Source organism: Acomys minous, assembly GCF_964271855.1.
Source record: "Acomys minous genome assembly, chromosome: 14".
In the NCBI taxonomy this organism is placed as follows: domain Eukaryota; kingdom Metazoa; phylum Chordata; class Mammalia; order Rodentia; family Muridae; genus Acomys; species Acomys minous.
The window spans coordinates 78,372,266-78,386,703 of NC_140496.1; the positions used below are offsets into that span (position 1 = coordinate 78,372,266).

Here is a 14,438-nt window from a genome sequence, read left to right on the forward strand (position 1 = left end):
CTGTTCTGCGGCTCAGTGAGGCCTACAGCCGCGTCCAGTACCAATTCGAGATGGAGAGCTTTGACTCCATCCCCGGTCTGGTACGCTGCTACGTGGGTAACCGGCGGCCCATCTCCCAGCAGAGTGGTGCCATCATCTTCCAGCCTGTCAACAGGACAGTGCCCCTCTGGTGTCTGGAGGAGCGCTATGGCACCTCACCGGGCCGAGGCCGGGAGGGTAGCCTTGCTGAGGGGAGGCCGGATGTTAAGAGGCTGAGCGTCACCGTGGGCAGCATCCAGGCCCGGGAACACAGCTTACCCCGTGGAAACCTTCTCAGGTAGGTCTGTGGGGGTGCTGGGGTCCAGACTAAGCCTGAGGAGAGCAGAGGCTATTAACTACACTCACTGTTAGTGGGCAGCTGTCCCGAGGTGTGCACAACCAATTCCCAGTTAGAGTGCATCACAAGCCAATGGTGGAGCCGGGGTCCAAATGTGCTGCCGCGTGTCTGTAATCTAAGTGCTGTGAAGGTGAAGAGGCGGGCGGGGGAAGCCCCCAATTTCAGGGCCTTCTCAGACTACAGAATGAGACCTCTATCTCAAAAAGAAAAACAAACAAAACAAAAATGGTCTGAGCAGGGAGAAGTTGATCTGACAGCAAGAGGAAGTTTGGGGAAAATGCAAAAAAAAAAAAAAAAAGAACATGTTCTGGGGTTTAGTGTGAAGCAGTCAAGGGCCAGAGGTCAGGCTAGACCAGAGGGTCTGTAAAGGGAGGGACAGGACGTGAGGAAAATTCTAGTTAATGGTAGAGGCCTTTGTGCCAGGCTAAGGGGCTACAAAGGTTTGACACGGTGAGCAGTGACTCCTGAAGCCTAACTGAGTAGCAGAAGGCACGGACTGAGGAGAGACGAAAGCAGGAAAGCCAGCGAGGGTTTCAGGGAGGGCCCAGGCTATAAAGGCTCTGAGGTTTTTGGGATTGGAGGGAGAGTGTCAATATACCAGTGACTATGGGGAGAGACGCATGCCTTGAAGGGAAAAGTCATGTCACCCAAGCAGGACTGTGGGCGGCCCTGAGTGTCAGCATCCAGCAGGGGTCAGTGCTGAGAACTCTGGACTAGGCACTAGTTGTAGAAACAGGGTTGACTTGGAGGGAACAGGTGGTTTTTGAAGGACTGGAGGTGTCGAGGATTGTATTCTGTGCCCCTGGGAATGAAGAAAAACATTCAGAGACCAGGGCAGGAAAGGGCTCTGTGTTCACATAGGCCCCTGGCTTCCAGAGGTGAGAATCCGTCACAGAAACTGCCAGAGCCTGTGTGTGGAACGCTGAGGTGCAGACTGGCCCCTCTAAGTGTGCAGCACCCTGCCCCCGCTCCAGGCTTCTGAGCGCCCGTGTATCATCCGTGAACGTGTCCATTCGCCTCTCTGCTTTTCTGTCTGGGCCAAGAGAAAATACAAACTATAATTTCTTTACTGCAAACGCCTTATGAAATACAGGACTGTGCGCGCAACATAAATTACAGCTGTTCCCTGGTACGTATTAGTCAGCAACTGACTCAGAACCAGTGGCTCGGTGCTGGTTCCATGTGGCTAGCTGTGCGGCCTGGGGCAGGGGCTGTGACTGCTCAGGGACCCCTTTCTTCATCTGGAAGCATAGAAGCTATGAGTGTTAACTGGTGTAGGGAATGGACAGTATTTACGAACGGCAAGAGCAAATCTTCGTGGTAGCCAATACTCTCTGCGGGGGAGGCAAGGGTCGCCCTGCCATAGGGGTGAGCGGGGAGGCAAGCATACGGGCAGTGCTATTCCGATCGTCCTCTGGAATGCAGACACTGCTACACCTTCTCCCAGGACTGGTGGGGGAAGGGTGACCTCAGCATGACCAGTGAGTGGCCTGAACGGGCTTGTCTCCTTCCCCTGCTACCCTTCAGCGGCTTCCCCACGTCAGCTTTGGCCCACTGCCACCTGCTCTGACATTGGGCGCGCTGCTCGGCTGGCAGCCTCAGGCCCTGGGCATAGGTGTGCGTTCTCGGGCACTTTGCATTCCACTCGTCCAGCTGCTCCGGGCCCTTGGAATCCAGTCAGTCCGATCACTGAATGGTGGACACGGCTCGGACAGCATTCCTCTGAAGCAATTGCCTTTTGTAATTTGCCCCCATCTTGACTTACTTATCTCTTTGTGAGGTTGTTAGAAGTTTGTTTCGTTTTGTTTCCCAAAGGTAGGGAAGAGCTTCTGGTTTGTGTGAGAAGGTTTATGCTTCAGGGGAAATCACTCGTTGCCGCCTGGCTGGTCCTCTGTATCTATCTCTTCCTCCATCAAGAGGATCCGATCGGTCTATGGCTGGGTGTAATTAAAACAGCCTCCAAATGGAATCAGGAAAGACAGAAGGAGTGGTGGAGAAAGTGTTTCAAGTTTCCCCTGGGTGGCTGGCTATATGCTGCGCCTCCAAGTTGCCATTTGGTGACCGGACTAGCCACCTTGCTTCTAACTCAGTGGTTGGAGGTCATCCCGGGGAGCTCCTGGCCCTGGCAGGCAGAGAGATATGACAGCCACCCCGGGATCTGGAGATTATTTGGGGGATAGGGAGACGGGAGTGCTGACCAGTGGCCTCCAGCTTCCTTCCTGCTGACATTGATCCATTGTGGAAAAGTTGTGTTAGTTAAATAAGCCATTCTCCCAGGGGCTGGGAGCCATTTAAAGCTTAAAAAAAAAAACACCACATTCCAGTTGATCAGATGCCTTCCCACTACTCCCCAGAGGATCGTGACCCACACACTCTGCTCTTTTCAACAGGATGGAAGGGCCGAGGAGGCATCTGAGGACTCAGATGCTTTGGCCCTGGGGACTCTGCACACTCTATCAGCTCCTCCCCCCCTCAGTGGCCTTTCCTTTACTGTTAGAGTTTGTGCTGTGTACATTCATTCTGGGAGTTTTCTTTCCATAACTTACCCTGACGTTGCCTAAAGAACGTTTTTTTTGTCTTTTTTTTTTTTTTTTTTACCACATAATGACACCTTTCTGCCTGGTTTCTGGCTTCAGGAATAAAGAGAAGAGTGGCAGCCAACCCGCCTGCCTGGATCACGTGCAGGACAGGAAAGCCTTAGCCCTCAAAGCCCACCAGTCGGAGAGTCACCTGCCGATAGGTAGGTGTGTGGGAGTCTCAGGGAAGAGGGTGGCAGTGTAGCCCTGGGGTGTCTTGAGGCTTTTCCTGCCTGAGCAAACCACCAGATTTGAAGACTTGGGGAGGTTGGCAGAGAGGTCTGGTTGTGGTGTGCTGAGCGCAGTGCTTTATGCATTCAAGGATCTAAGTCCCATAACCTAGCCTTTAAGGTGGGCATAATTATTCTCACTTTGCAGCCGAGGAAACTGACAAGTTATTAAGTAAGAGGGTCACCTAGCATTTGCACCAAGGCTTCTTATATTTCAAATCCTTTTGGTAAGTGGGGGCCATCCTGGTAGACGAGCCTGTTCCTTAACATTGCTCCTCCTCCATCAATGGCTCAGTGGTCCAGGGGCTGTAGATGCAGCAGCTGTCTACAGACACCTTGCTGTTTCTCTGGTGGTCAGGAGAGTAGCGAGGTGTGAGACTTGGGAAAGTCATAAGCATTTAGTGCCAAGTGGGATGGTTTTTTCATTTCTTTTATATGTAACCTCCCATGGTTACATATAAAGTGCTCCCCCGCCCAGTGCCCCTTTTGTAAACTGCTTCGGTGTGGCTTATCTCTCGGAGTGTCCGGCTACCTTCCTTGCATCCCTCGCTCTCTCATTAATGCTGCCTAAGATCCACCCCAACTTTGTGACTCAGAGCCCTTAATGCTGTGTGGCTGAAGACTTCTGTGTCTTAGGGCAGGGCTGTGTTATTCACTGCCCAGGACATGTTTCCCTGTTCTGACTGTCCCAACCTGCTGTGACCATAAAACGGTGTAAGAGCGCCAGCCCGTGGGGTGTAGAATCACCCCTAGAGTGAGGTGGAGCCAGCGTAGCCTTCACAGTGTTCTAGACTGCCATAAACCGGACCGGGCGTGAGAAAAGTCACAGTGTTTTCTTTTGTGGCAGAGAGGGGAACCCAAGGGCACGGGGTGAGTGCCGGGACTGTCACTCCCGGTCTGTTTCCTGTTCTCTGACCTTCTCTTCTCCTCCACAGGCTGCAAGCTGCACCCCCAGTCTCCGGGTATGGACACAAGCCCTTGCCCCAACTCTCCTGTGTTCAGGACTGGCAGCGAGCCCACTCTGAGCCCGGCACTGGTACGAAGGTTCTCTTCAGATACTAGGCCAGGGGAGGCGCTGAGGGGATCGGACAGCCAGCTGTGCCCCAAGCCGCCCCCGAAGCCCTGCAAGGTGCCCTTCCTCAAGGTTCCCCCGTCTCCGTCCGCCTGGCTCAACTCAGAGGCCAACTACTGTGAACTGAACCCTGCTTTTGCTGTGGGCTGTGACAGGGGAGCCAAGCTTCCCGCCCGCGCTCACGACAGCCATGAGGAGCTACTGACAGCCAAACAGAACGGGGCATCGGGCCCCCGGAACTCTGGCATCAACTACTTGATCCTCGACGGAGGGGATGACCAAGCGAGACACTGGGACCCGCTGGCAGCACAGATGGCCGAGGAGAGTCAGGAGGACGAGACCAAGTTTGTGCCACCTCTCCTGGAGACTGTGTCATCCTTCCGACCCAATGACTTTAAGTCCAAGCTCCTTCCTCCCGAGAACAAGCCCCTGGAGACGGCCATGCTGAAGCGCACAAAAGAACTGTTCACCAACAACGACGCCAGGGCCATCGCGCAGCACATGCTGAGTGTGGACTGTGAGGTTAGTGTTCCGTGGCTGCCCGCTTTCACCGCTGAAGCCTCCAGGAGGTCTGCCTGGCCCTACTCTGCCTGCCAGCCACATGCTTTGTCATGGGGAAAAGCGCAGGTGTGGAGATTTATTTACAGGGTGGGGGAGCGATCATCAGGCGACCTTTGCCCGGCAGGAAACTGGTAAACTTCACCTCTCACAGAGTGAAAGCAGGCCTGCCCCCCACCCCACCCCAACTCCACCTGCTAATGACAGAGCTCCTGTGAATCCTCCTCCTCTTCCTCCTCCCCCCTCTCTCAGCCCTGTCAGAAGTAGAGGTGGGCGTAGTGCGGGTTGTGCAGTACATTTTATTAATGATAGGATGGTCTCTGCGATAATGGTCTTCAACTTGATCTTGGTTGGTTTTGTTTTTGTTTTACAAGAATTGTTCAAGTTAGAAAAATTGTTAAGATGCAGATTAGAAGAGATATAATACAAAAATCCAGTTTCCTGGGCCTATGAAATGGCTCAGCGGGTATATAAGCTGGTGCCAAGCCACAACTTGAATGCATCCCCCAGAACCCACGTGGTTGAAAGAGGAATAACTCCTGCAAGTCGTCCTCTGACCTAAACACATATCATGGCATATATACACATACACATACACATGCACACACTCACATACACACACACACACACACACACACACACGTGTGCGCACATGCTCATACACACACATGTGCGTGCACGCTCTCACACAAACACACACAAAATAGATAAATAAATAAATGGAATAAAAATCTCAAAATTCAGAGATGGCTCAGTGATTAAGAGCACCCTAATTTGATTCCCAGCACCCACACAGCAGCTCACAACCGTCTATACCTCCAGGTCCTGGAGGACGGACATCCCTCTTCTGGTGTCTGTGGGTACCAGCCATACATGTGTTGCACAGACACACATGCAGGCAAAACACTCATACACATAAAATAAAATTTAAAATTAATTTTTAAAAATCCGGTTTCCTAATACTCACCACTGACAACACTTGATACGTGAGATCCCAGGTCCATTAACACTTGTAAATAACACTTGTTTATCATACATAGAGACAATTCCAAGCCCGTGACTCAGTTTACATCTACACATGCTTTCAGCACCCTCATTTTCCTATTCGGGCATGCGCTTCAGGAGCAGGTGATCTGTGTTCATAAGCTCTCAGTGTCCCCCAGATATAATGGGCATCTTGGGTTTAGCCCACTGTCTTGGTCTACTGCCGCTGACACTTGGGCATTTGAGTGACAGGTAAGGCCTCGGTGAAATTTGAAGCCCCTTTTGATTCAGCTCAGAGAAGGCCATGAGTTTCAAAGGTTAGGGTTTGTTCAAAGGCTGGATTTTCCTTCCTGTGTCAGGAATCCTGCCTGGAAATCTAATGTCCTAACAATACCTCTGGACCTGATAAAGGGCTCCCCAAAACAACCTAAAGGATCACTAAATAACCTGGGTCAAAAACGCCCACTAGATGACCACAGAAAGTCAGTGCCTGAGGTTGGGATGTCATCTATGCTGGTAGAGGGAGAGGGTGTCTCTGCTTAGCAGGGCCCCAGGGGAAAGCCAGGGAATGGGATTGCTGTGAAAGAACAGATTTATTTACTGTGATAGTTAGGGGTACCCTTGGGCAGAACACACAGTGGGGAGGGAATTTGCTGTGTTAGAGCCTTGCTTACTGTCTGGTGCCAAGAGGATTGAGTTTCTGTCCCAGCAAGTGAGTTAGGCTAAGCCCTTGGGCTGAGTATTCAGCGCCATGCTAGTAGGCTAGAGGTGAGCTTCACACCTAGTGGGAGCCCGCCTGACCACCCCCAGCCCCCAGGAAAGAGTTCCTGGTGCATACAGAGATCTGTACTTACAGAACATCTCCTTTGCAGTGAGCCCTTGGGTATTTATGAGGGCTTGAGCGTCTGTCTAGAAGGAGGGACAGAGGAGATGCCTGCCCACTCTTTACAGGTCTGGAACCTTCCCACTGCTTTTGATAGCCTTTGAAGGAAAGCCCAAGTCTGTTGTCACTTGGCAAGTCCACCTTTCCTGGTCTGTGTGTTTTGCCTTCCTGATGGGCCTCCTCCCATATCTGTCTTTAGGCTTCACTGGGAGATAGGGCTCTTGGGGAGTCCCCAGCAAGCAAGGAGAAACCAGCCTAGACTCTGTTCACCCTAGCCTCATGGGCAAAGGCATGCTCAGCTCTCTGAAGATTTCCCTCCACCACAGTTTCCTCGCTTCCCCCCCCCCCCCAGAACTACTATCAGACACAGCACGTGTCCCCAACGGGAAAATTGTCTCCTACCCCCAATGCAGCAGCACCAAGATGGGGGTCACCCAGGAGCTGAAAGCAGGCAGGGAGCAGCATCTTAGGCCACGTGCCCGTTACTACCCCAGCACATGGTTCAGGAACAGCCACTTATTAGGGGCATCAGGACAGGTTCTGAGGCCGTCAGTGCCCAGCACCCCAACTCAGGAACCCCTCCCACGTGCAGATGGGCGGTGCTTGTTCCTCACTCACCCTGGTGGTGCAAAGCCCCCCTCCCACCTACCATGTGTCTTTGAATGTGGCCCTCGTTCTCTCGCTGTGCAATGGCCACAGGTGGTCAGTGGAGGCGGAGATAACAGTGTCAAGCCCTGGGCATGCACTTGGCCTGGCCCAGAGCAGGCACTGTTTATCAGTGTTACATATGCAGCCATGATTGAGCAACTGCTGCATGTCAGGCTCGCTGGCATCTCTCTCCTGGATGGACCTGCCGTTTGGTGGGAACAGGATGAGAGGGAACGTGATGACAAGACCTTGGCCCACAGCATGGCTGGGAAAAGCTCTGGCAGGAGTGGTTGGACTTGCTAGGCTTGAGGCTAGGGATCGAGTCTAACGTTGGTAAGGTGAATGAAGAAAGTGTCTTGCAGGCTAGGAGGCAAATGTGCCAGGATTTGTGTCAAAAGCCACGGGGCGAGGGGTTGGTCTAGGATTCATTTGGGACAGGGTGGGGTGGGAAGAGCCTCCTCGTCTTTCCCAGTGTCTATAAGCTTCTGCCTCCTGGCTCGTTATAAAGTGCTGTTATAGCACTTTACCATCAAGTTAGGGACACGGACCCATGTGTATGTGGTTGCAGGTCTGAGTCCTCTGCGCTGTGGACAGCACAGCCAGAACACCCAGTCATTGGGCCTGACAATCTCACTGCATTTTTGGCCTCTTGGTAGCTGAGAAGAGGGCCAGGCCAGGCACCCACCAGGGTTCCTCAGGACACCACACAGTGGCCGGGAGGCAGTGGAGTGTGGAGGAATGGGTGCAGAGGCTTCACAGAGTGGTGGCAGGTCGGACTTGGGGGTCAGGAGGAGCTAGAGGACCTCACCTTAGGGCATTTATCTCATCCTGCCAACATAAGGTCAGCTCACAGGAAACACTGCCACTGCCTCCTCCTCTAATCCCAGGAGGACTTAGCCTAGGCTCAGTGTCCCTTAGTCCTCTAGCTCAGCTATGCAAAGTGTGTGTAGGCCAGGAAAGGGACCTGATGATGGCTGGTTTATACTCAAGTCATACCAGAGGCTTCTTGCTCTCAGAAGGGAGCCCTCAGAATGCCTACTGCTGCTTCCAAAAGACAAGCATGTCAGTGGTGAGCCTGTCAGTCTTATTACATGGAGGGTGTGGGTTACAGTGCACCCCAAAGAGGTACAGGCCTTAGCATCTCTGGCAGGATGATGGTCTAAATGTGTGAAAGGTCACCGTATGGAATGCCTTGCCAGAGTCACAGGGGAACTCTTTCCCCTTTCCACACGGCCCATGATTCACAACTTGGATTTTCAAATAGTCATTTGAACCCTTGGCAAAGCCCTTAAGAAAAGTGAATCTATGCTGTGGTGGTGAGCCTACTGCACCCCCGTCCTGGGTTCCATCACTGAACAGCCAGGTCCTCACGCTCATCCTCCAGGGCTGACAATAGTTGCCCAGCTCAGCTATGGAAGTTTTAGGTCGGGTTTCCTAAGTGCGGAACTCCCAGGCCTTTCTTGTGGCGCGGTATGAAGACCTCTGCTCTGCTGGCGTGCCTGGAGGGATTTCGGTAGATGCCAGCCCACCAGACGAAGCACAGGAGCCATCTGGTACCCGCCACAAGTCCAGACGTGACCACTGAATCCCAGGGTCACACTGCAGTATGTCAGTGAGCTATCACGGCCCCAGTTTAAGGACATGCTGACTCCACTGTAGCATTTCAGCATCGTGTGTACTAAGAAATGGTCAGGTCTAACATCCCAATTCCATTAAACTCATAATTAGAAATGAGATGGTGAAAAGCACACACTATAAAAAACTCAAAAACCACATTTAATCAATGAAGAAAATCAAAGAATTGGGTTGGGATGAGGGCTGGCTTAGACAGAGAAAGATTTTCTTTCAGGGAGGCCTCTCTGGAGGAGACGTGGGTGTGTTGGTTTCAAATCCCCACATATGTTTTTAATGGCTTCCAGCCGTAAGGTGCACTTACTGTACTCAGGAGGGGCATAATTAAGGGCAATAGCAGCCAGCCGTGGCTGTTAAGTGAGAACATGAGTGGCAAAGTCCAGAGCAGAGGAACGCTCTTGAACAGCACTCTGCTTTTCCACCAAAGCGACTGGTAGGTTACACACGCACGCACGCACGCACGCATGCACGCACGCACGCACACACACGCACACATACACGCTGTTGGCAGCAAAGTGTCTTGCCAGGATCCAGTCTATGTCAGGGCAAAGCTTGAATAAATGATTGGTTCCCTGGCTGGGCATGGGTGCGTCCCAAATCCTCAGGCTGTACAGACCATTTAGGGGTTCCCTCAGTCTTTTCCCACTAAGCTTCTCTGTGTGTGTTCATGTTCACTTGAGATATCTAGAACACGCATGAGGGTACACGTGCACATGTGAGTGTGCGGAGGTCAGAGAACACCTCAGGCATCCTGAGGAGCTGTACTCCTTGTTTGACAGACACTCTGAGACCCGGGGCTTGCCACTTAGGCCGGCTGGCTGGCTGGTGAGCCCCAGGGACCCGTGTGTCTCTGCCTCCTTAGGAGCCTACACCACTATAGCTGGCTTTAAGCATGGGCACTAGGAATCAAGTTCAAGGTCTCATGCCTACACAGCGAGCAATCTCTGGACCACACTATTTCCCCAGCCCCTCACCCAGTTTTATGTTTTATTATGTATATTCAGATTCTTCAAACATCATACCTAAGCATTTCACACGCTGTCACTCCACACAAGCGCATTCCGTCCACAGCCACAGGGTTCCCATGTGCTGTATTTCTTTCCTCATGCTAAATACATCCTGGGGCCAACCCACTTCCTGATTGAGTGATTTTTCTCCTTGGCTCCTGGCAGGTTGCTAGGATACGAGGAGTCTCTGAAGACATGAAGAGGAGCATGGGCGTGAGCTCAGGACTGGAACTCATTACCTTGCCTCATGGACGCCAGCTGCGTCTGGACATTATAGAAAGGTGAGAGTGCACTTTCTTTTCTTTGTTTCTTTTTTTTGGGTTTTGGTTTCTCTGTGTAGTTTGCTGTCCCAGACTCACTTTGTAAACCAGGCTGGCCTTGAATTCACAAAGATCTGCCTACCTCTGTTTCTCGGAGTGCTGGGATCACAGGTGTGCATCACCACACCTAGCTTTTCTTTCTTTTCTTTGTTCGTTTTCGTTTATTGAGACAGGGGTTTCTCTGTATAGTAGCTCTAGCTGTCCTGGTGGCCTGGAACTCACAGCAATCCACCTGCCTCTACTTCCCAAGTGCTGGGATTAAATGCGTGCGCCTCCACCGCCCAGCCTGACCTCTTTCTTTAAGAGATGGACTAGACATCCCAGGGTTCTGAAACCAAGCTGCTATTTTTCAAAAACACTACAACCCCTGGGATAGTTTCTTTCCTCGCTGCTGCACTAAATTACTGTGGCAAAAACATCCTAAAAAAGGGTTTATCTCAGTTCATGTCCCTCATGGTGGGGAAGTCTCATCAAGCAGGAGCTCCCAAGATCTGGTCACATTGTGTCTTCAGTCAGGATGCAAAGAACAATGCATGTGAGCTGCTGCCTAGTGCTCTTCTCCATTTATACAGCATAGGATCCCAAGTGGGGAGCACTGCCACCCACAGTGGGGAGCACTGCCACCTCAGCTAGTGAACTCCTCCGCCCCCAGAGGCCCATCTACCAGCTGATTTCAGGTTCTCTCAAGTTGCCAGTACTCACCATCACACTAGGTGTCCATTAAAACACACAGGACCGGCCTGTAATCTCAGTATGGGGGAGGCTGAGGCAGGAGAATCAAGTCTAGCCCAGGCTACATAATAAAGCCTTTTCTCAAACAAAACAAAAGCATGCCCTTGAACATGGATGCTTAGAGATGAAACATGCTTTTAAGACAAGAAACACTAGATTTTTTTTTAGACTAGATTTTTATATTAGCATAAAGGCTGTCTCTGTCTGTCTGTCTGTCTGTCTCTCTCTCTCTCTCTCTCTCTCTCTCTCTCTCTGTCTCTGTCTTTCTCTCTTGAAAACTATTTCCCAGTAGCCATGCCTATTATGATTTCATGGATCTTCTTGGGTACAGCCTTGACCGGTTAAGTTTTTTTATGGTGCAGGAATGTGCTCAAAGCACTGATATTGTGGCCACTGTGGTAGAGGCAACTGAGAAGAAAAATTGTCACTTTAAGTGTGAATAAGCCATGGCCAGCAGCTGTAGAGACACTCTCTTGCTTCCCCCCCCCCCCCCATGTCAACTCTTGTCACCATCCCTTTTGTTTTGCGGCTTGCCTAGAATCTTACCCCCTGATTTGTTTCCTGTCCTTCTCTGACTGTGAGATCTTCTCACAGAGCCTGGGGATAGATAGTAGGATAGTGTATTAACTAAAAGGCCAAGGTAAAAGGAGTTCCTGTACTGCACAATTCCTTCATCATGCTCTCGCTCTTGAATCAAATACAAAACTACCTTAACTTCTAAAATACCACCTCCCTCCTGGGCAGTCTAAGCTGGAAGCCGTTGTCCTGGCAACATGTGAGTACCGCTAGCTGCTGGCCACTGACATACAAACCACAGATTGAGTCATTCACAAGCTACCAACCACCACCACCACCAGCAGCAGCAGCAGCAAGTTCCCTGCAGAAAGTGAGCAAGTGATTCTCACTCAGTCACTGGTCCCACACCACCTCTTAAGGGGTGTGAAAACACAGAGAGGGACATGACTGACGCAGTGGCAACCTGTCCACTGTTAGAAACACCTGCAGTGTTGGGATGAATCAATATTAATACTTGTCTAAGAGATAAGACTCTTCAACAAATAAAAAAAGCATATAGTTTAGGTATCTGGTTGGATTCATTAGTTAGAAAGATGAGAAATCAGGAATGGGACATAATTGGGAGAAAAGGCGAGAGATGGGGCAGACAAAATGAGTTAAGACAGCTGCGCCTGGCGCGGCCAGCCTGTCAACTCTAGCTGTACAGGGGACGGAGGAGGCAGGAGCACCACACATCCAGTAACCGACTAGGCAAGTTAATTGAGACCTTGTTTCAAAGTTAAATGTTAAGAGAGGCCAAGGCATAGAACTCAGGTGTAGAGTGCTTGGCTTGGACGTGCAAGGTCCTGGGTTCAGTCCCTAGCATCTTAAAAGAGAAAGGGGAGGGGCAGAGGGAGGAAGAGACAGAGAGACGGAGGGGTCGGTAGGTTTACAAATAAAGACAGAGGTGGTAAGTTATTTTTGTGCCACATTTTGTCTCTACTTCATAAACTTTTCCTGCTGTGTGTCGTGTGTGTGCGCGGAGCTCATTACTCAGCTAACAGGCATTAGGGGACATGGGAAGGTGAGGCAGGAGCTGAGTCACTGCCACCTATGCACAGAAGGCACCCAGCAGGGAGCCACAGCTCCAGCTATGACCTTTCAGGATAGTATGACCCAATGGGGTCTGAGGAATCATACCTACAAAATTACTTCCAGCCCTTGCATAGTAGCCTGGAAAATGGAGGCAATTTTGGCCCCAGTGCTGAAAATTCCTGGGTTCAGATTTAGAGAAGGAAGGAGGCCACTGTCTGAGCTTCCTGCCACTGCCTGGTCCTGTTCTTAGGGTCCCATTGTTATGTACAGAAAAGTCAGCCTGCTTCCTGCCCTGAGTCTCTGAGGTTGACCCCTGTAGTTTAGCGTGAGAGAAGGGAGACGTGTGGGGTGGGGGTGGTAGATAGTCTATTTTATTAGGGTCTGACCTTACAACAAATTCCTGCCTGCCCTTCAGTCTTTGTCCGCCTCTCCAGTCACTCTGTGGCTGCAGAACATCCTTCTTGTCTCCTCTCTCTGCCTCCTGTTCTGATACTATGACATCTTCCTGGATCAGTCAGTCTCTCTCTCTCTCTCTCTCTCTCTCTCTCTCTCTCTCTCTCTCTCTCTCTCTCTCTCTCTCTCTCTCTCTCTCTCCTCTCCCCCACTAAGTGGAGGCCTAGTTTTCCTCAGGGGTATCATCCCCTGTATATTGGGAAACCAAGCCTCCCTGTAGGAGAGTGGCCACTTGCACTTCTGAGGTCCTGCTGCCTATGAGGTCCCCCTCGTGTTCCCATGCCCAGGGTTGAACCTGGTTACGCCCTAGGGCATCTTACTTTCTGAATTCATAGTGCATTCTCTGACTGGTGTGTACGGACTTTACCGAGAGCAGCTTTCCAAACTGGCTCTCAGCCAGTGGCACACAATATCCCTCCTTCTGGATGGTTTTTCTCCCCATCTCGTTGACCTGAGCCTGACCCTTGGTCTTCTCCTTAGACACAACACCATGGCCATTGGCATTGCTGTGGACATCCTGGGCTGCACAGGCACACTGGAGAACCGAGCAGGAACCCTCAATAAAATCATCCAGGTGGCAGTGGAACTGAAAGATGCTATGGGAGACCTCTATTCTTTCTCAGCCATCATGAAAGCCCTAGAGATGCCTCAGGTGAGATGCTGGCTTTGGGCCAGTGTGTCTCCCACACAAGTGTGTATTCAACCCTCAGCAGAGAGTTCTGTATGCCTACACCATGCATATCTGACTGTTCTAGCCAACCTCAAAAGATAAGCTGAATTTTAGTGGAAGCTGCCTTGGTTAGAGGCAGCAAAGCGCACTGTCCTCCATATTTTGATTGTTTATAAAAACACTGGCAGCTGCTGATAGTCCACATCCCATCTTTGATGTATAATAACAAGAGTTAGCCTCCTAACACGCAATATTTCTGGAAGAACCAGTTAGGGCAAGACACCATGCTGGAGCTGGCGGCATGACAGAGGCCGCATCCGTTTGGATCATCAGGAATGTGGTAGTTTGGGTAACGACTGTTGAAACCAAGGCATTTAAGGAGCTTGCATTAGAGACTCCCTAGACTGGTGGTGCTCAACTGGTGGGTCACGAGCCCTTTGGGAGTTGAACGGCCCTTTCACGGTGACTGTACATCAGATATTTATAGTTATGAAGTAGCATGTGATGGTTGGGGGTCACCATAGCACAGGAAATGTATCACAGGATCACAGCACCAGGAAGGCTGAGAACCACTACTCTAGACTGATGTGTCTCACAGTCTCTTCCTCAAGTTACTTAAGGCGGTTGTCTAGGACTCTCACTTGTGATGCTGTTCCCCAGTTCGGTGGTCTCAGGTTGGGTCTCAGACTCTGTCTGCACTGGCAGAT

The 14,438-nt window shown here is 51.1% G+C and overlaps 1 protein-coding gene across 5 annotated transcripts in view; it reads left to right on the forward strand.

Annotated features, from left to right (window-relative positions):
- Positions 1–14,438, forward strand: part of BCAR3 (BCAR3 adaptor protein, NSP family member) — a 239,727-nt gene that overhangs the window by 220,861 nt on the left and 4,428 nt on the right. For all 5 annotated transcript variants that reach the window (XM_084757815.1, XM_084757816.1, XM_084757818.1 and 2 more), the window contains 5 exons: positions 1–316; positions 3,013–3,116; positions 4,118–4,776; positions 10,132–10,247; positions 13,542–13,713. The exon at positions 1–316 is cut by the window's left edge and continues 124 nt beyond it. In XM_084757815.1, coding sequence (XP_084613941.1) covers positions 1–316; positions 3,013–3,116; positions 4,118–4,776; positions 10,132–10,247; positions 13,542–13,713 — 1,367 coding nt within the window. The remainder of the gene's footprint in view (positions 317–3,012; positions 3,117–4,117; positions 4,777–10,131; positions 10,248–13,541; positions 13,714–14,438) is intronic.